Below are 19,792 nucleotides of genomic sequence, written 5' to 3'. Positions count from 1 at the left end.
TGTATTACCTTATATATTTGATTCTATGTTGTTTGTGTCTATTGCTGGGAGTATGACACTAGTGGAAGAAGTTATCTATAGGGCTTGTGTCGTAGAGATAGCAGATAAAAAATTGAGTGTGGAGCTAACAGAATTAGACATTGGAGATTTCGATGTAATTTTAGGAATGAATTAGCTAGCGGCGTATCATGCCACCGTAGATTGTTTTAGCAAGAATGTTGTATTCAATCCTCCTAATGAAGAGCCATTTATAAATTAATAAAATATTTTAGTACTTATTCTTTGATGGCAAGTTTTTTTATTCGTCGAATACCTTAACCTTGCTGTTTTCTAACTAGACAAACCCAAGAAAAAGAATTGTATTCAATAGATTTCGATAGTCTGAGACTTTTCAGATGTGTTTCTGGACGAACTACCCGGACTGTCAGTAGACAGGGAAGTCGAGTTCACCATAGATCTCCAGCCAGGCACCCAACCTATTTCGGTGGCTCGTTACTGCATGAGCCGCATTGAGATGAAAGAGCTAAAGAAACATATCACTGAATTGCAAGACAGTGGTTTTATCAGACATAGTGTGTCCCATTGGGGTGCCGGAGTCACTTTCGCCAGAAAGGGATATGGAACATTGAGATTATGTATCGATTATAGAGGATTGAACAGAGTCATAATCAAGAACAAGTATCCCCCTCCCAAAATTGATGACCTCTTAGATCAGTTGCAAGGTGCACAGGTCTTCTCTAAAATAAATCTACGTTCAGGTTACCATCAGGTGAAAATCAGGACAGAAGACATCCCCAAGACAGCTTTTCAGACTAGGTACGGACACTATGAGTTCCTGGTCATGTCGTTTGGGCTAACCAATGCCCCGGCCATCTTCATGGATCTGATGAACAGGGTCTTCAGACAATTCTTAGATCAATTGTCTAGCTCAGGTTTTGCAGATTCTCAGAAGAAAGAAGTTGTATGCAAAGTTGAGTAAGTGTGGATTTTAGCTTGAGCAAACCACCTTCCTATGACACATCATATCTAAGGATGGAGTATTAGTGAACCTTGAAAAGGTTGAAGCGGTGCTCGGCTAGGAGAAACTGACATCAGTTAAAGAGATCTGTAGCTTTCTGGGAATGGCAGGCTATAACCAAAGGTTTGTTGAGGGATTTTATAATCTAGCTACTCCCCTTACACGACTCATAAAGAGAAATGCCAAGTTCGAGTGGAATGAAGACTGTGAAAGAAGTTTTTTAGAACTAAAAAAGCGGCTGACTACTGCGTCTGTGCTGGCCTTGCCGAATGGATCGGCGGATATACAGTATACAGTGATGCCTCCTACCTAGGCCTGGGTTGTGTTTTAATGCAGCATGGGAAGGTCATAGCCTATGGGTCCAGACAATTAAAGAGTCATGAGAAAAATTATCCTACCCATGACTTAGAGCTTGCCGCAATTATACACGCCTTGAAGACTTTGTGCCATTATTTATATGGAGAGACCTTTCAGATCTATACCGATCACAAGAGTTTGAAACACATATTCACTCAAAAGTATCTCAACATGCATCAGAGAAGGTGAATAGAACTTCTTAAGGACTATGATTTTGACATCTTGTACCATCCAGGTAAGGGCAACGTAGTAGCCGATGCATTCAGCAAGAAAAATGCAGGTATATTAGCCTATTTAATGGTTTAAGAATGCAGGCAGATTAGGGCCACACAACAGGTTCGGCTTCAAGACTTGAGGAGAGTCACATATTTGAGTTATCTGACCGTTTAGCCTGAGTTAATCCAGAGAATAAGAGAAACTCAGTCAGTTGATCTCACCTTAGTAGCCCTCAAGAATGATGCAGAATAGGGGGTTAGCTCAGAATTTCGAGTCTCTGTCAATGGGTTACTCCGATTCCAGGACAAGGTGTGTGTTCTAGGTGACAGTGAGTTAAAGAAAGACATCATGACAGAGGCCCATAGCTCAAAGTTTGTCATGCATCTCGGAAGCACTAAAATGTACCAAAGTATGCGACCTCGGTTTTGGTGGAACGGGATGAAAAGAGATATAATCGACTTTGTGTCTAAGTGTTTGGTATGTCAGCAGGTCAAGGCAGAGCATCAGTGTCAGGCGAGTTACTTCAGCCATTACCGATCCCATAATGGAAGTGGGAACATATCACTATAGACTTCGTGATAGAGTTACCTAAGGTACACTCAGGACATGATGCCATCTGGGTAATTGTTGACCGGCTTACCAAGTCTTCCCACTTCTTAGCCATCAGGATGACTGATCCCTTGAACAAGTTGGCAAGAATGTATATCTGGAAAATAGTCAGATTGCATAGAGTCCCAGTGATAGTGGTGTCCGACAAGGACCCCATGTTCACTTCTCGGTTTTGGAGTAGCTTTCAGTAAGCCATGGGAACGAAGCTGTCCCTCAGTACTGCCTTCCACCCTCAGATTGATGGACAGTCAGAAAGGACAATCTGCACACTTGAGGATATGCTCCGAGCTTGTGTTCTTGACTCTGGGGGCCATTGCGACGACCATTTATCCCTGATAGAGTTTGCCTACAACAACAGCTACCAAGCGAGTATTGGCATGGCTCCATATGAGGTGTTATATGGGCGCCCATACAGATCGCCGATTTATTGGGAAGAAGTGGGCGATAGAAAATTGTTCAGCCCGGAGCTGGTAGAGGAGACTACATCCAAAATAGTTAAGATCAAGAAGAACATTCAGATGGCTCATGGCAGAAGAGTTATGCGAACACCCGGAGGAGAGATTTAGCATTTGAGAAAGGCGATCGGGTGTTCCATAAGGTCACTCTTTTCAAGAGAATTAGTAGGTTGGACAAGAGGGAGAAACTGAACCCTTGATTTATTGGACCATTTGAAATTTTAGACAAGATTGGTACCGCCGCCTACAGACTAGCACTGTATCCAGAACTTTCTAAAGTCCACAATGTATTTCATGTATCCATGCTACGCAAGTACAACCCGGACCCCTCTTATGTCTTGGCCCACAAACCTCTCCCACTCCAGGAAGACTTTTCCTACGATGAAGCACCAGTCGGCATTATGGATCAAAAGAGTAGATTACTCCGCAACCGGAAAACATCCTTTGTAAAGGTCGTATGGCAGAACCACACACCAAGAGAGGCTACATGGGAGCTAGAATCAGATTTTAGAGCCCAGTATCCCTAGTTTTTTGATCGAGAGTAAGAGGTAAATTTGAAGGACCAAATTTCTTTTTAAGGGGGGGAGAGTTGTAACACCCGATTATTTTTATTATTTTTATTTTATTTTATTTTTATTTTTCTATATAAATATAAATATGTATTAATTGAATTGAATTTATTTTATTTTATTTTAATTTGATTAAATAAAAATAATAGTAATAATAATAATAAAAAGGGTGAAAAAAATAATTGAGGATTTAATTGAAAATAATTTTGAGGAAAATTTGTGAAAATTTGGGTTCTGATGATATTTTTGAAAGAAAAATCAGAAAATAGGGGTCAAAACACAATTTAGAAAAATTACGCCACGTCAGCTGCCCGGTCAGCAGTCTCGACCAATCAGGACGCGCTAGGTGGCAGAGATGCTGACGCGGGAGGCCACGCGGGGAGAGCCACATGGGCGATCTGCGTGCGCGCGATCGAACGACTGAGATCTGTTCCCGCACACACGGACGACCCAGATTGCATCGCGCACGGATGGCCCAGATTGAATCGCGCACAGATGAATCAGATTGAATCGCGATGAATGATCCAAATTCACTCCCTATTTAATCGCGATCGGACGGTCCAAATTAAAAGCGATGAACGGCCCAAATTAAAAGCATATGGGTATAAATAACCCCATCCGCACCCAAACCCTAACTCTAGCCGCCAGAGCCCCTCACCGGAGAAGACAGCCCAGCCGCAGGGGAGCCGACCGTCGCCACCCGCCGCCGCACCAGAGCAATTTTTGACTGCCAAACGAGGTAAAAATTCTACCTTTTGCTCGAAATTTGATTTCAAACCCACACATGGCCAAATCGGAGTAAAAGAACCAGCCAATTGGCCGAAAAATGATGCCGAAGCTCAGCGGCGCTGCCGCGGTGTGTTTCAATTTTTGCCTCCGATGAAGCCCTTCCCAATCCTTGTTCAATGTGATTTTTTCATCGTTGTGATCATCGTTTCCTCCTCTACAGGTTGACTAGAGCAAAACACCCAATCGCAACGTGAGCCAGAGGAGCTGCCGCACCGAAGAGCCCCACCGCCGATGAGTTTCGATTTTTTATGTTTTTTTGGCCCATCAAGGGCCCTAAGTGTGTTTTCTCACAGGAACTTATGCAAGTTTGGCTAAATTCGGCCAAAAACAGCCAACCTAAGGCGAATCGCCGCCGAGGACGGCGGCGCTGTCGCCTGAGCACGGTGAAGCCGCCGTGCTGGATTTTTTAAATTGGCCGAGTAGGCTTTGGAACTGATTTTGAGTTATTTAGGACATTTTTAGGTACCGTAAGTGTGTTTCATTCCCGAAAAAAATTTCAGGGAACCCAGGGACCGCCCATAGGCGCAATAAACATTTAGCTTTTCGGCATCAAATCAAGTAAGGACTCCTCACCCTATTTCCTATTATGGAATTGAAGTTTGAATAAATGATAATACTGTATTTTGTACAAATTTAATAGATATGCATAATTAATTAAGGTTGCTAATGGAGCCCAAACCGGACATTATTCTCTGTCGATTCCTACTTGATTTATTTTACAGTTTAAATGCATTATGGTGTTTGGTTTATCTATTCTATGGTTTTAAATGCATGTATTATTTTCTTACTTGACCACTGTATAATTTTGAAATTTAAGATATAATTGTATTACCGGGTGCATGTTTATTGTTTATATGATTATGTTTAACTTGGTAACGGAGACTAAAAGAAAACAGATAAGGTGACAACCTCACTAGATATCCTGGGAGATGGTGGACGGATCGGATTCATAGGAAACTCTACCGTAAACGTTGTCTCATACCGGATGGGGTATTGAGGTTTAATGTCTTGGCGCTCATACCGGATGGGGTATGAGTGCCAAAACACATAAGATCTCCATACCCCGCATTTGACTTCGCTTCCGCATTTGATATTTATAATATAAATTTCATTTTAAATTTCCGGGGCTGCTACAATATCAAAACAAAAATTATAATAATTCAAATTTTAAAATTAAAATAGTGACAATAAAATAAAAAATTGACTAAAAATAAAAACATAATTCATTGAAGAAAGCATGGATTGACTTTTTCTTTATACCACTCTGGCCGCCTAATGAACGAGACACACATAAGATTGTGGGTTCAAATAATCCTTCCACAATCATTTTTTAGATTTCTTTTAAAACATATATCTTTTTCAAAAGAAGACGCATAAAGGAAAGTTATCCACTTCCTAAAGAAGGAAAATAAAGAAATGAATTATGGCATCGAAGCATAAGTTGAGAGAAAAGTTGAAGTTATAATTACTTTGCTTTTTACAAAAGAGTTATATGGCAAGTAAAAAGTGAAACATTCATGTCAAAGAAGAGTTCCATGCTAAAAGAATATAAGCTAAATAATATACATACATTAGTGCTACCAAAGTCACATATTTGTCCAAGTTTAATTTTTTATATATTATAGAATTTCTTTTGAGGGTTTCTAACAAGAGATTGACTTGATGAACATATCTTACAATATAATTATCATATGAGAATTTATCAAAATAGTAAGAAATTTGGTATATATAGATTTCTACTCAAGTATCTCAATTTTTTTTAAAAAAAAAAATTACTATAGATTATCACAAAAATTTAATAAATATAAGATAGAAAACTAAAGTAGTTTAACAGAACCACCACAAGCTATTAAATTTGTCTATTTTCTCATTTATGTTGTAGTAACTTTTATACTACGATTTAAATAAATAAACTTTTTTTTTTTAAAGTCACAAATAAATTTGCTAGAATGCTTTAATAATCCACATTTATCCTAACTTTGATATCCGCAAATTAGGTGCTTAAATGAAATTTCATGAATATATTAGAAGAATATAAATATTATTATGCTTAAACAAAAAAATTTATAGAAATGTAAAAGAATTATTATATTTTTTTTTTTTGAAATATCTGAGGTGTGTGAAACAAACAAGTAGGCGATTAATAATTTATATAAGACGTCATATTAGAATTTTTAACTAATAAAAAATTTAAATAAATAATTACTATGTATATTTATATTCAATTTAAAAAAATAAATTTTATTTTTATATCTTAAAATTTTAATAGATAATTATTATAAATATTATCACTTCAATTTTATTTTATTTATTGTTATTTTAATTAAAGGAATATGAATGCAGTGACTGATTAATTTTTTTAATTAAAATAATAAAATTTTTTTCATTAAATTATGGTTAAATTACATAACAAGTAAAGATTTTTTGTATATCTACTAAATATAAAATTTTATATCAACATATATGTATATGTATTATAATTTCAATTTTATTTTAGAAATATTTTGAGGAAAATGAAGAAATATCATCTAACAATTTCCGATTTTCCTATTATGGATAAAATACTAAAAAAATAAAAAATAAAAAAAAAAGTCGGCCCAGATGATCATTCACAAACTGTGTCCAAATGTTATTCAGAAGGCCCAGCCCAGATTACATTTTCACCATTTTGTATATGTTAAAAATCTTCACCATTTTAATTTAGTTCACAAATATATATATTAAATTATTATATCAAAAAACAATAAGAATTAACTATAGTTATACCTCAAAAATTTAGTCATCCTATATAATTTACTCAATTTGTAACCATGCGTACTGCACTTGATTTTGCTAACAAAGGTTACAGTTTTTTTTTTTTTTAATAAAAAATAAAAAATATTAAGTAGCTCAAATTACAATTTAGGATCAAACCCTAACTTAATTACCAAGCTAATTGGTCACAACATTCGCTACTTAGCTAAAAGCTATATCTCTCTAAGTCACACTTCACTCTTTCTAAGTGCTTAATTACAGCTACTTCTCATTTAAAAAAGTGCTTACACACTGCTTATTTAAACAACTTAATTTCCACTTCCTTCTAATTTGCTACTAACTAATTAAAATCCACGGCGTTTTAACATTTAATCCCTATTTTAAGCATACACGCTGTTACCCTCATTTAACCGCCGTTATCCTTACAATTTCCAAACGCTGCACTGAGCCAACAAATGTCCTGCAAATTTCCGTCATATTCCCCGATCAATACTTTGATACACAGTTTATAATTTTAAAATTTTATTATATAATAAATATATATTTTACTTACTGCCATGGAAGGTCTCCTGCAAGTAGCCAATCTCCTTCTTTGTCCTGGTAAGTCAGTGTGTAACCTGCAACGCCATTAGTGTCGCAGCTTTGATCTGCAGATACAACAAAATGACGGTCATTACAGAACCAGTCAAGCTTTATTAATGAAGACAAAGAAAGTATAAAGCCGGCGAGCTTACATTTAGCAAACATGGCGATCAAAGAGTTTTTGAGAATCTGATAAGAATGATAAAGGCTCAGATCAATTTTTCTTGCTATTGCTGCTCCTTCCATCTTCACTTTCACAAACATTGGCTTTGATGAACCAACCCCATTTTCTGCAACACCCGCCATTAATGCCGTCCTTTGATTAGTGTTATTGTTATGAGTGATATTCATCCTGCCACCACCACGTTGTTCGTGCTGCAAGAACATATTCTTCCTCCACGACTTGATCGGCGGCCACCCCACAACTCCATTCTCCTCCTCGCCATTCCTGTTCCGATCAAAACCCAAGAGTTCTTCAGGTTTCACAAACTAAATCTGGAAAAGATCACTTAATTAGAGTGATTATTTTCTTACTTGTTAATGGCGGAGGAATGATTACTCTTCTTTTCTCCTCTTCGACGATCGTCATCCTCGTTTGACTCCCCTCCATTCCACACAAGCAAAGGCACTGTTTGGGACCCATCAAAATTAATTTTCCCAAACGCCTCGCCAAACCCACGCTTGTTCTTCACAAACTTCTCTCTACCCAAACACGGTCTTCCTTCACAACTCTCCAAACTCTCCATATTCTCCTTGTGGTCGAACCCGATAACGACGTCATTTAAATCAAACCCCCTTGAGAGATTCTGGGTGGGAAGAGCGAGGCCTAGTTGAAGCTCCATATCACATAATACTACAAGTACAAATACCTGCTATCGTTGTATGAAAAAAGTGATATATAATATATATAAAGCAGAGAGATCTTGTTTGGTTAATGAATCAAGAAAGTGAAAGAATTTATAGGAGGGGAGTGAAGGAAATTAAGGGTTTAAAAATTGACTCTTTTTGTCTGGTGGGAGAGAGCCAAGTGAACGACACAATTGAATTTTGGGTCGGGAAAAGTCCAAGCAGTGATGCAGACAGGTGATCAATTGGTGAGCCAAACGCGCCACAACCAGTTAGCCATGGGCTAAGATGTCCTCATACCCAGCTCTGGCACTTGTTCCTTTTGGAATATAATATAATTATTTGGTCAGTATTAGTGGGTATCTTTAGTTCATCAATATATATGTGTATATTAGATATAGAAGTGCGTAATACATGTTATATATATATATATATCTGTATATACTTGAGTTTGATCAAAGGTTAGTCCAGATGAGTTCACAGGTTCCAGACAAACCCAACATGTCGGCTAAGGAGCATCAAACATACCATGATACCATGAACTAGCTCATCCTTGAAACAGAAACCTCCACCAAAAACATTCCCATACGATCTTCTCTGATTACAATGATCAATACCCATACTAATCACTATTCACTTTCCCCTCCATTAAAATAATACCACGATTCTTCCTGTCACACTTCCAGCTCCAATAATGGCGGAGAGAGACGAAGCATCCCACCAAAATATTATGCGTTTGGTGTGTGTTTTTTGTAGCACAGACAGACAATGGTAGGGCTCTGTGTTCAGATAGTGAAGAAAGAAGGAAGAGTACCCACGTGAGTTCATGTGAGATCCGGCATGGGCGAAAAGACATGGTTAGCCCCAGTGGCGAGGTGGCCGGTCTGGCTGGCTCAACACGGATTCAAAACCAGCTCGCGGAATTGGATTTTATGATTAGTCCCATCAGTCCGGCCAGGATGGCGCTCGTGTGGTGGGAACCCAACGCAGCAATCATGTCGGTACACATAATTTACTGTCATAGCTGGCCAAAACTCATTGTACAAACTGCGGGGGGATCAGATCCGGGTGAGATTTTTGACACAATGTTGAGGTGATTGAGTTAAACAAGACGAAAAGGTGGTGAATAATTCAGTGGGATAAATTATCTAACAGGTGGTGGGCAAGCAATTATGGAGGAATCTTCACCATTAATGGCGAAACAGTCACATGGTTTTGAAGTTTCTTATCGTACTTGACTACTTGTTCAATTCAAAGGGTCAAAAATAATCAAGTACAGTCATGGCGTCGGTCTCTGCAACCCAACTTCTACTTGCTCGCCAGCCATTAATAAACCCAACACCAGAAGTTCCCCCACATGGCTACTAAAAATAGCCCCTAACTTGCTGTGTAAAACATATTCAAAATTAACTCACCCCCATGGCAGAAGCTAATTGAGTTATTAGGTTCGAGTCAGATACTGAATTTGACGAAGCAGAAGGATATTAGGACATGGCCTTGACATTTACTTCACCTTAACCGTGCGACAATAAAAAGGATTAATTAAAACAGGAGAGAGAGAGAGAGAGGAAGAAGAAGAAGAAAACTGAGAAGGACGAGATTAGAAGAGTGCAATATCGGGAGAGAGAAAGTCTAGGGTGAGAAGCCGAGAGAGAGAGTTCGGATTGAAGTATGAGATTAATGTTAAGCAAATTACTTGATTGATTTTTCTTGTAACAATAAATCACTTAAATGGTGTATGAATATTCTTTTCGAAGAGTCAACCATCACCGCAGAAGCCGAAGAAGGAAGATGAAGAGTCATCTTTAGTTCATCGAGCGAAGAGGAAACTGTTAAGCGGTTCAAAACGGTTCGGTGCCTTGCGTTTTGGAATTTTAAATACTCCCTCCAAGTTTCCGCGGATACTGCCACGTGGCCCAAATTATTTCCGGATGGGAAAAAGCGTGGCCACCGTTGTTAAATGTCCCAAAATTTTCCTTCGGTAAAATCCGGAGGGCACACGTGGGGGAGTTGGGAGGGTCACAATGGAGGACATTTCTCTATGTGATCAAAGCCTTAAGGGGTTTATAGTGGCCCTTCAACCGTGGGGCACTGCCCTTTAATTTTCCAGCCGCTTTAAATTCTTCCTTCAACTCTAACCAACACACACATGATCTTCATCTTTGATTATCCAAATGTGTCCAAAATATATAACAACAAAATTTCAACGTGTGAGACCCACTGTTTTTATGTTCTCTCAATTGGGTTTTCTATGTTTCTCCTTTTTTTTTTTCCCCTTTTTAATTACTGTTTAATTCAAAGAATCATAAGATAAAAAGAGTTTTATGCATGCTATCTCATAATCCGATTCATTATCATCTTTTTCATCGTGCATAGATATGTTTTAACTTTTTATAACATGTCTCAAATAAGTCATTTCTCATGAATAATATGATATTATTATATATTGTGTTAAATTTTCTTAATATCATATATAAATTGATTTATGTACAATATTATAAATTATTAACAAGTTAAAACGTTTTTATAAATTATATTATTTAATAAAAATTTAAATTTTAATTTTTTGAATTAATTATAAATTTATTTATTACGATAAAAATAACATACTCTAATTTGGAGGCAGCACAAAATTTTTCCAAGAAATACGCTCGCGCCAAAACGGTGTGTTTTATTTAATCCCGACAGTCAAGAATCAGCTGTCACCTCTGATTATAAGATTACGGAAGTATTTCCAAACATCGTTGACCAAAAGTCTACCATCTCCAACTCGTTGGGTCAGCTCAAAATCATAAAATCCCAACTCGTTGAGTTGATCGGTCGAGTTAATTCCTCATCCTTCCACCAGTTGGATCAAAACGCGTCAGCCCGATTATGAACTGTTTGGGCCCATTTAAATCACAAAAATATATATATATATATACATATGCGTTATTTCCATTCAAAATTAAACTTTAGAAATGAACTAAATATTTACACTAGCTCAAATTAATTATAAAATTTAATTCTAACAAATTTTACTGAAAATTACAACATTTTTTTCTTTCTTTTTTAATAAAAAAATTAAATCATGAAAACTATAACAGATTTTGTAATTTCATGTTCAATTTTAATTTTTTAAAATAAAATAATAAAATTTTTGCATATATCAAGTATTTATTTATATTATCATATTTCTTAAAAAATTGTAAATAGCTCAGGTTTAGATTCATTTAAAATGTATTTCTGTTATTTTGATTAATTTAATAATAAAATCATACTTGGAATAAATGAAATAGTGGGGAGCTCTATTTTTTTTTTTAATTATTTTGAGATGTTAAATAATTTGAGATGTAATTAAGAAAAAAATATTTCAAATTATTATCAAAATGTATATTTTTACAAGCTTATAAAAAATTACTTCCTTCAGCAAAAAGTGAAACGGCAGACGACTCATCTTTCTGAAAAGTGAAACGGCACGCAGTTTATTATAGGCAATTCGCCAATACCATGTCCGGTCGGGAACCGATCTGAGTTCTGACTCACTCTGCCGAGTTACGAAGTTCAATTTCCTGAACCCTGGCACAGAAAGCTTTTGTTTCATATCGTTGAAACTCTCTAAAGTCTGAGAACAGAACGACTCACAGAGATTTAGAGAGAGAGAGTCCCGGCGCAGTGATGTCTCTGTCGAGTTCGAATTTGTTCAAGGGTCCGGTACTGCCAGTATCGGATACCCCGAGGGACGAAGAGAAAGAGAGGCTCATTAAAGGAGACGAGAAGCTCTTTAGAGGATCTGCCATGACCAAGAGAGGAGCTCATGCTGCAATCTCTTACATGTCCTGTGCAGGTACCTTGTATAACAATCTCAACTACTGTAACAAATTGACATGTAAGAAACAGAAAAAAGTTTGAGTAGATTCATTTCTGCTTTCTCCAACTCGAATTTGTCCATGGCTGAATTGGCTGTTTTCTTTCGAATTTTAGCTGATATTGTTTGTTAGTTCGAAGTTTCGTTGATGTGTCTTCTGATTGTTATGTTTCAATTTTTCGCTTTCTTCTTTAACGTAGCATGTGTTGTTGTCTGTCATTTTCGCCGAGTTGATTACTTAATTCCGCTCTCCGCATTTGTTGAAAAGAATTTAGAACATAGATCATGTTGTTTAATTTATTTAATTATGTTTTCTCATTAAATTTAAATATGATTTGAAACAGAAAGTTCGTTATTTAATTCTTTTTTCTTTTTCAAAAGGAATAACGGAAGGTTGGTTGACTTGTCATGATTTGATTGTTTATGGAGTTTGTAGGGGATTCTGCAGGTAGAATGGGTGTCTGGAGCTAAAATGGCTCTGTAATAGGTTGAAACTAACCTTAGATTAGTTTGCTTTAAGATACTAATTTCGTGGAATATGAACTGAAAATAGTATCCATGATATAAGGATGTAGTGACAATAACGTTATAATTCCATGTTTAGTTCAAATTAGATGGATTTCTGATTCCTACCCAGACTAAACATGGAATTATAACGTTATTGTCACTACATCCTTATATCATGGATACTATTTTCTGTTCATATTCCACGAAATTAGTATCTTAAGGCAAACTAATCTAAGGTTCAGAACTATATGTTCAGAGAATTGTGGTAGGAGTAAAATTGGTTCACATGGAAGTTATGATACAGTTTTTTGTAATTCTGTTCGTCAATAATATTATCGTAATTAAGTATATAAGTTGAGATAATTGGCCATTAAACTATTCAGTTTTGCACCTGTTATGTGCTTCCCAAAGTAATTCTGTTAGAATTTGACCTCTGAGCTTGCTTGATTTGCTAATTAGAAGTGCATTAGTATGGCATCATAATTTTTATTATTTTTGAAATATAATTCTTCAGTATCTCAATATCCTAGCAAGAATATATAAAAAAATAAAGGTTAATTTCATTTTTTGGTTATACGCAAATAAAGTTTTGTATCTGATTTGCCATTCCTCCTGGTAAATTTCACACTTTTTGTGGAGGGATGCGGTTATAAATATACATACTTTCATTTGTTTTGCAGTTCTCCTGGTGCTGTTCAACAAGGCAGCTCTCTCTTCATACAACTTCCCATGTGTGAATGTCATCACACTCTTTCAGGTTGACGCTTGCCTGGATAATTTTATGGAATCAGCACTAACTTCATAATAACTGTATGTTTGCATAGAAATTAGTAAGGAATAGGAAAGGAGATAAATCAAAATTGAATGAGGATTTAAAGATATGGAGGAAAAGATATTTTCTTGTATAGCGAAACTTGGAAAAGGAAAGGAAATGAGAGAACTGTTGTAATTCTTTGTTTGGTTTAGGTGTGTAATTGAAAGAAAAATTCTAAATATTTCATGTATTAACAAAGATGAAAGCCAGAGGTTGGAGCATAGAATTAACTATTGCTTTTCTTTCATTTCCTTTCACTTCATTTGTCCGAACATACTCTGGGTACTTAAGTTTTATGCTGTTAATCCTCTTTGGATTGGTGATTTTTTGTTTTTGAAAATTTCAAAAGCATAACTAACATGGTATGCAAGATTTTGTTTCCTCTTCTCATCTTCCTAATGATTACCGAAGCTGTTACGTACTTCACTGGTATGCTAACTAAAATTTATTTATCAAATACACCAGTGACTTGTATCGTGAATTTGGATTCCCACACTTCTACATTCTTGAAAAAGAATTCGCTACTGCAAAGCCAAATTTTGATTGAATAGGTTCAAGCTCGTAGCAGCTTCTTCATTGTTACCATCCTCTAACTAAGCTTTTCTATAGTGCTTCTGCATATTTTATTTTTAACTTAAAGAACTAATAACTTTGTTACAGTAAAAACTAGCAGCTAAAAAACCACCAGTTTCAGCTGTAAGCATTAAAAAGCTATATAAGTTCGACACAGATGAAAAATAGCTAACTCAGCCTTGTGAATACGAGTTGCTAATCAAGTTCCTAATGTACCTAAACTAGTATCATTTATTTCTGTTAAACTTATGCAGGTTTATTTAGAGCTGAAACTGGTGCTTTTATTGTAGCATGAGCTATGAGTGATTCTTGCTAAAATAGTAATGTTCATATTTATTTAAATGAATAAATGTTTTATGACGTGAACTGAGAAGAGCAATAACAGTATTCTTCTGAGCTAGAGCTGAAAGTTAAACAGAAGCAGCTGTAGAGAAGTCCAAAGAAATAGACCTACTATAAGTAATCAAAAGTCATTTTGCCTTACTTATTTGATCCTTTCAGCTTTACTGGATATACACGTGCATTAACTTTGGATTTATTCTGTAGTCAGCATTTCTGTCCATGATACTGGTTTATCTTCATTTCATTGCTTCATTTTGTAAAGTTTGGCCTCACAATTTGAGTGCATAGGGAAGTATTTTGCTAAGAGGCGATGCGATCTTTCTCACAAAGTTCTAAATTATATTGATTTTCTCCCCCTGCAGATGATTTGTTCATGCTCCTTTCTCTACATATTGAGACGCTGGAAGATTATATCTTTCACAGCTAGTGAATCAGTGGTTACTTCTGATAACACTGCTGCCTTTGTGCCATTAGAGACATTAGTTCACACCCTTCCTCTTGCAGTAGCTTACTTGCTATACATGGTATTTACTTTAACTATAATCTTGAGCATATGCTTTTGGCATATAGGTTCTTTGCAATTTTTTTTTGTGGCTAATACTTATCATTTCTCTGTTTCTCCTGAAAGCTAGCCTCTATGGAGTCTGTTCGTGGGGTAAATGTTCCCATGTACACCACCCTTAGACGGACTACGGTAGCATTTACAATGGTTATGGAGTATATGCTAACAGGGCAGAGGTATACATCATCTATTGTTGGAAGGTAAGTTACATTTTTGGTGTTCTTTATTTATTTTTACAAGATGATGATTCACTGTGCTGTTATTTAGTTGTGTTATCAATTGGATAATGTCTAAGGAACAACTATAATTTTCCAGACTGTAAAAATGTAGTTGAAATGCTGACAAGAAATTTGGAGATACTCAATGGACAGGTTTGGGGAAATGGTTCTGATTAAGCCCAAATTATGCTTTTCTTAGGGACAAGTATCTGGTTCAGTATGTTGTTAATAAATGTTTTTTACTTCAATGTTGATAAAAATGTTCTATGAGAAATGAAAATAAACAAAAGAACATGCTTCAGCAAGCATATTGGTAGATCATTCTATCTGATAAGATGGTGAATGGGTATAGTAAGGCATTGGTTTGCTGCGCTATTTTCCAGAGGAAATACAAGGCGCTAATTTTTGTACTTGTTACTGCAGAGCTATTAGTTCTTTATGGTACTGCTACTTTGCAATCTTTGGCAATATAAATTTCCACTGTATGAATTTGAGTGCTTGATTCCTTATAAAACGTTACAAGATGTTAATTTTACTGGAAAGGGTTGGTTAATCTTTTATGATTTTCCATGCTTCTGATGCCATCAATTTAACTGAAAATTTAAGGCTGTTATCAGTGTTGGTTTGATCGTTCTTGGTGCATTTATTGCTGGAGCTCGGGATTTCTCATTTGACTTCTACGGCTATGCTTTTGTTTTCCTAGCTAATGTTGCCACAGCAGTATATCTTGCAGCCATTGCCCGAATTGGTATCACTTCTCCTTTCTTTCCCCAAATTTGTTTATAGCATTAAACCTTCATTACTTCACATCTATTTTAAATATATGTACTTTTTTTTTTCACAGGGAAATCTAGTGGCCTTAATAGTTTTGGCCTTATGTGGTGCAACGGTAACCTCAGTGATCATAACTTGATAAGTTTTTTGAGAAGATTGTTTGTAACTTGAATTAAGCTCCTGAGATTTTGTCATCCTTGTCTTGCATTAATTACTACATGATTTTTTTTTTTTTTGAAATATTACCACATGATTTTTTCCAGCTGTGACATAAATTATATGATTTCTTTTCTGTCATAGGCATTATATGTGGACCAATTTTGCTGCTCTGGACATTGTTGCATGGTGACTTTGTCAAGACAATATATTTCCCTCATATCCTCTCGCCTGGTTTCTTGGTACTTTTTACTTGCCCAGATAACTTCTGTTTTGCATGCTTGCTAACTGCATGCTTGCTAACTGCATGCTGACATGTTTAGGTTATTAATATCCTAAACTCTCACAATATTTCAAGTGTTCTCCATCATTTTTTGGAGATTAATTGCATCCTCTGTCAATCTGTCTCTTGAACTTTGCATGTGAAGATTGTCTTTTCTGTAGGTGTCATGTAACTGATAAGGTTTGACCAGTACAATGCACTGCTTCTTTGTTGGACAGATTGTGTTGCTTCTTTCCTGTATACTGGCTTTCTTCTTAAACTACAGTGTTTTCCTGAACACGACTCTAAATTCAGCCCTCACGCAAACAATTTGTGGTAACCTGAAGGTTTGTATCTTCCTTCATGATTTCTTCTTTACAAGCAGTGTGTTAACGATACCTTCCTGTGCAATTTGCATCTTCACTGGTTATATCTTCTGTACAAGTAGAAGTAATTTATCGCTATATGTCTGCGAATCACTATACTATTTCCTTCTTTGGGAGCATTGATGAAGGGAAGGACTGCAGCTTGAGAGTGAGAATACAAAACCTTGTTTTGCTTTTCATCAAGAACCTCCAAGCGAACAACTCCTGCGACAATTTAAGGCTATTATCTGAAGTGCTTGTTGTTGTACCACAAGGATTATTTGGCTCCAAATATATATAAGATCTCCTCCATTACACTACTGACGTGGGGTATGCCAGATTTTAGAGATTTTGACTATTTGAACTGTGAACTTTCAGTAGGAGGACCTAGTAGACTTAAATCAATGGGCTTTTTGTTTTGCTGCAAAAACCCCATTTACTTTTTTGAAAAAAAATAAAATAGAAATTATATTTTCAGGCATTAACGGAGTGCAACCTGTATACAAAATATTTATAATTCTATCAAAATATCTCTCAGAGTCCCCTAGATTCTCGCTAATAAACAGCTGTTGACTATTAATAAAAAAGCTTAGGATCCGGAAATAGCCCTTGAACTTACCAAAATTATATTTTATATCTTACAAAAATCCTCCTGTTCTTTTCCTTCCAAATGACCAAAAACTAGCCAGAGGGATTAGTCCCAACCTCTTCTCCCCGTGGATGCCCTTCCATGCCCCGATTTCCTCCTTAATCAAACCAGCAACAAGATAATTCAAGCCTAGCAAACCATACGCCAAATTCCAAAGTTGAAACAAAAATGGATACCACAAAAAAATATGATTACATGATTCTGCATCCCTCTTGCATGAGTAGTATCTATTCACAAGAACATTGCCCCTCCTAACCAACTTGTCCAAGGTTAGGGTGCATTCCCGAGCAGCCTCTCACAAGAATAAGGGTACTCTTAGAGTTGCCTTGGCTCATCCAAATAAGACTAACTGGAAAGTCCTCCCTCTCGCATCTACCATGTCTCCTTGGAGACATCCGATAAAACCCATACACACTTGTTACCGACTAAACTAAGGTTATGTTTTGAACAAATCCAAAGATTTGGTGGAATTTCTTTACCAATTGTAAATTGTATTAAGGTCAATAAAAAGATGTGAAAAAGGGATCTCATGTGAAATTTCATTTGGAATGAAAACTATTTCAGAGTACCATCTTTTAATATTATTTATATCACTTCATAGTTAAAGTGTGAATTTGCAAATAAATTTCACAAGATCTTTTAGTTTTATTCTAAACATATACTAAAAGATTTTATTTAGATAGTTCAGGTGGATCTGATTCAAGCTAGTTAAAAAATGCCTTGAAACAGTAGAATGAACATGTGCTAGAACCATGGATTGCTTTATGATTTTTGCTTGACTTGAATAAACTAGATATCTAGCCTTCCATTTGCAAGATTTGTAGTTCTGAACTAGTTCACAGTACTTTGAGAAAGAAGCTTCTAATAGTTAGTTATTTTTGGACATATCCCCTTCTCTACCTGATTTTCCCATTTACAATTTATGCCCTTGTAGGATCTATTTACCATTGGATTCGGCTGGATCCTTTTTGGTGGACTTCCATTTGATGTTGTAAGTGTAAAGATATCTATTTTATTGCAACTCTCGTTGAGGGATTCTGTTATGGTGTTCTGGAGGCACTATGCTTTCAAGTAATCTTGGTCTATCATTTTTTAGTAATTAAGTAATTTTGTGTAGCAATTAGGTTATATGATAAATGATTACTACAAAATTTTACTGAATTACTATGAAATATTAAAAAGTCAATATAGAAGCATTCTGCATCTGAAGCATCATATATTTTCTCCTCATTCAAACCTTTCGCCGTCTCATGTTCATGGGTATATGATTTGATTGGCTTGCAGCTGAATGTTATTGGACAACTGATCGGTTTTCTTGGCTCTGGTGTATACGCCTATTGTAAGGTCATGGGTTACTAACTGCGCAAGCTCACCAACTAATTGTATAAAACTTGAATCTTTACTTTCTTCTTCGATTTGATTTGGTTTTCTTGACCGGAGTATGGTAAATGTCGGAAAAAGAAGCCACTAGTCGAAAATTCAATAGGGACTCTAACTATGTTGGAGATCCATAAATTGCAGCAAACAGATGCTAATATGTTTGCACTTAATTGGAGAAGAATTTGCTATTGATCTCTGTTATTTTTGTTTTTCTGTACTTTTATTGAATTGTAAAATTGCAATTAAGTAGAGTAAAAGATTTTCTGTATCCTCGTCCTATATAGCATAGAGTTAAATATAGAATAAAAATATAATATAAATAAGAAAATATTATTTTAATTTTGAGTGTGTGATGCTAATATAAATTTATTATTGAAAAATGAAAAATGTAAATTAATTGGTTGATTTATTAATAAAATATGTAAACTATAACCTAATATTATACATAAAAATTGATTAGAATTTAGTAATAAAATAAAAATCAAATAAATATAACACATAATAAAAATTGCATCTAAAATATAAAAATAAAAAAAGAATAAAATACAAAATATAAAACGAATTAAATATAAACATTAGAATTTATTTTTTAAATAACTACTGATATTACCTTTATTATATAAACAATTATTATTTTTTGTTTTACAAGTATTTTCTTATATATAATATATGCATGTTTATCTTTTAAACAAAAATTTATTGGTCGGTTGTGGTTGAAAATAAATAGAATTTTTACTTTTTTTCTCTAGTAACAGTGGGCCGTTCTTGGCAAGTTTTTCGTTTTCTGTGTGGTACTACGAATTGTGTTGTTTTATCTTGGACGCAGTCGAAGACATGGCTGCGTTAACCATTGTGGATGAGGATGAGGGTAGTTGGGATTTAGCCAAAATAACACCGTTCCCCCGCTGTATCATACGAGATGTGTCTAGTAGGTCGTCTCCTAACATATGCGGTTGTAAAGTTTGAACCCATAAAAAAAACACTTTCGCCGACATCTGGCGTCCGCTGGCTGGGGCTAGTATCATGCTTCTGGGGGTTAGTCGTTATTTGTTCCGCTTCTTTTATGAAGTTGATATACAAAGGGTTGTGACAAGAAGTCCTTGGACGTTTAACAACCATCTTTTGGTCTGGCACCGGTTACAACACGG

At 35.7% G+C, this 19,792-nt stretch overlaps 2 protein-coding genes across 4 annotated transcripts; one reads left to right on the top strand and one right to left on the bottom strand.

The window, feature by feature from the left end:
• Positions 1-6,805: 6,805 nt before the first annotated feature.
• On the bottom strand, positions 6,806-9,967 carry IAA29 (indole-3-acetic acid inducible 29). The gene is made up of 4 exons (XM_022031302.2): positions 7,884-9,967; positions 7,502-7,797; positions 7,321-7,414; positions 6,806-7,227 (listed from the first exon to the last, which is right to left on the bottom strand). Exons 1-4 carry the CDS (start codon positions 8,189-8,191, stop codon positions 7,170-7,172), a joined length of 756 nt encoding a protein of 251 aa, XP_021886994.1. The 5' UTR covers positions 8,192-9,967; the 3' UTR covers positions 6,806-7,169.
• Positions 9,968-11,605: 1,638 nt separating this feature from the next.
• Positions 11,606-18,832, top strand: LOC110806424 (Nucleotide/sugar transporter family protein). Of its 3 annotated transcripts, XR_015813275.1 has the most exons (11): positions 11,606-12,021; positions 13,230-13,306; positions 14,641-14,802; positions 14,907-15,040; positions 15,676-15,806; positions 15,903-15,947; positions 16,133-16,230; positions 16,490-16,597; positions 16,765-16,945; positions 18,199-18,255; positions 18,549-18,630. XR_015813275.1 is itself a non-coding variant. In XM_088207368.1 (10 exons), the coding sequence occupies exons 1-10, from the start codon at positions 11,853-11,855 to the stop codon at positions 18,621-18,623; spliced, it is 1,056 nt and encodes a 351-aa protein (XP_088063494.1). In that variant the 5' UTR covers positions 11,606-11,852; the 3' UTR covers positions 18,624-18,832. The 3 variants fall into 3 exon arrangements, 2 of the variants coding, with proteins under 2 accessions (XP_088063494.1, XP_088063495.1); XM_088207368.1 differs by lacking the exon at positions 16,765-16,945 and having other exon boundaries at positions 18,549-18,832; XM_088207369.1 differs by lacking the exons at positions 15,903-15,947; positions 16,765-16,945 and having other exon boundaries at positions 18,549-18,832.
• The last annotated feature ends 960 nt before the right edge of the window (positions 18,833-19,792 follow it).

The sequence above is a fragment of the Carica papaya genome, chromosome 7, assembly GCF_054855325.1.
Source record: "Carica papaya isolate Zhongbai chromosome 7, ASM5485532v1, whole genome shotgun sequence".
NCBI lineage: Eukaryota > Viridiplantae > Streptophyta > Magnoliopsida > Brassicales > Caricaceae > Carica > Carica papaya.
This window is presented reverse-complemented; position numbering and strand designations above follow the sequence as displayed.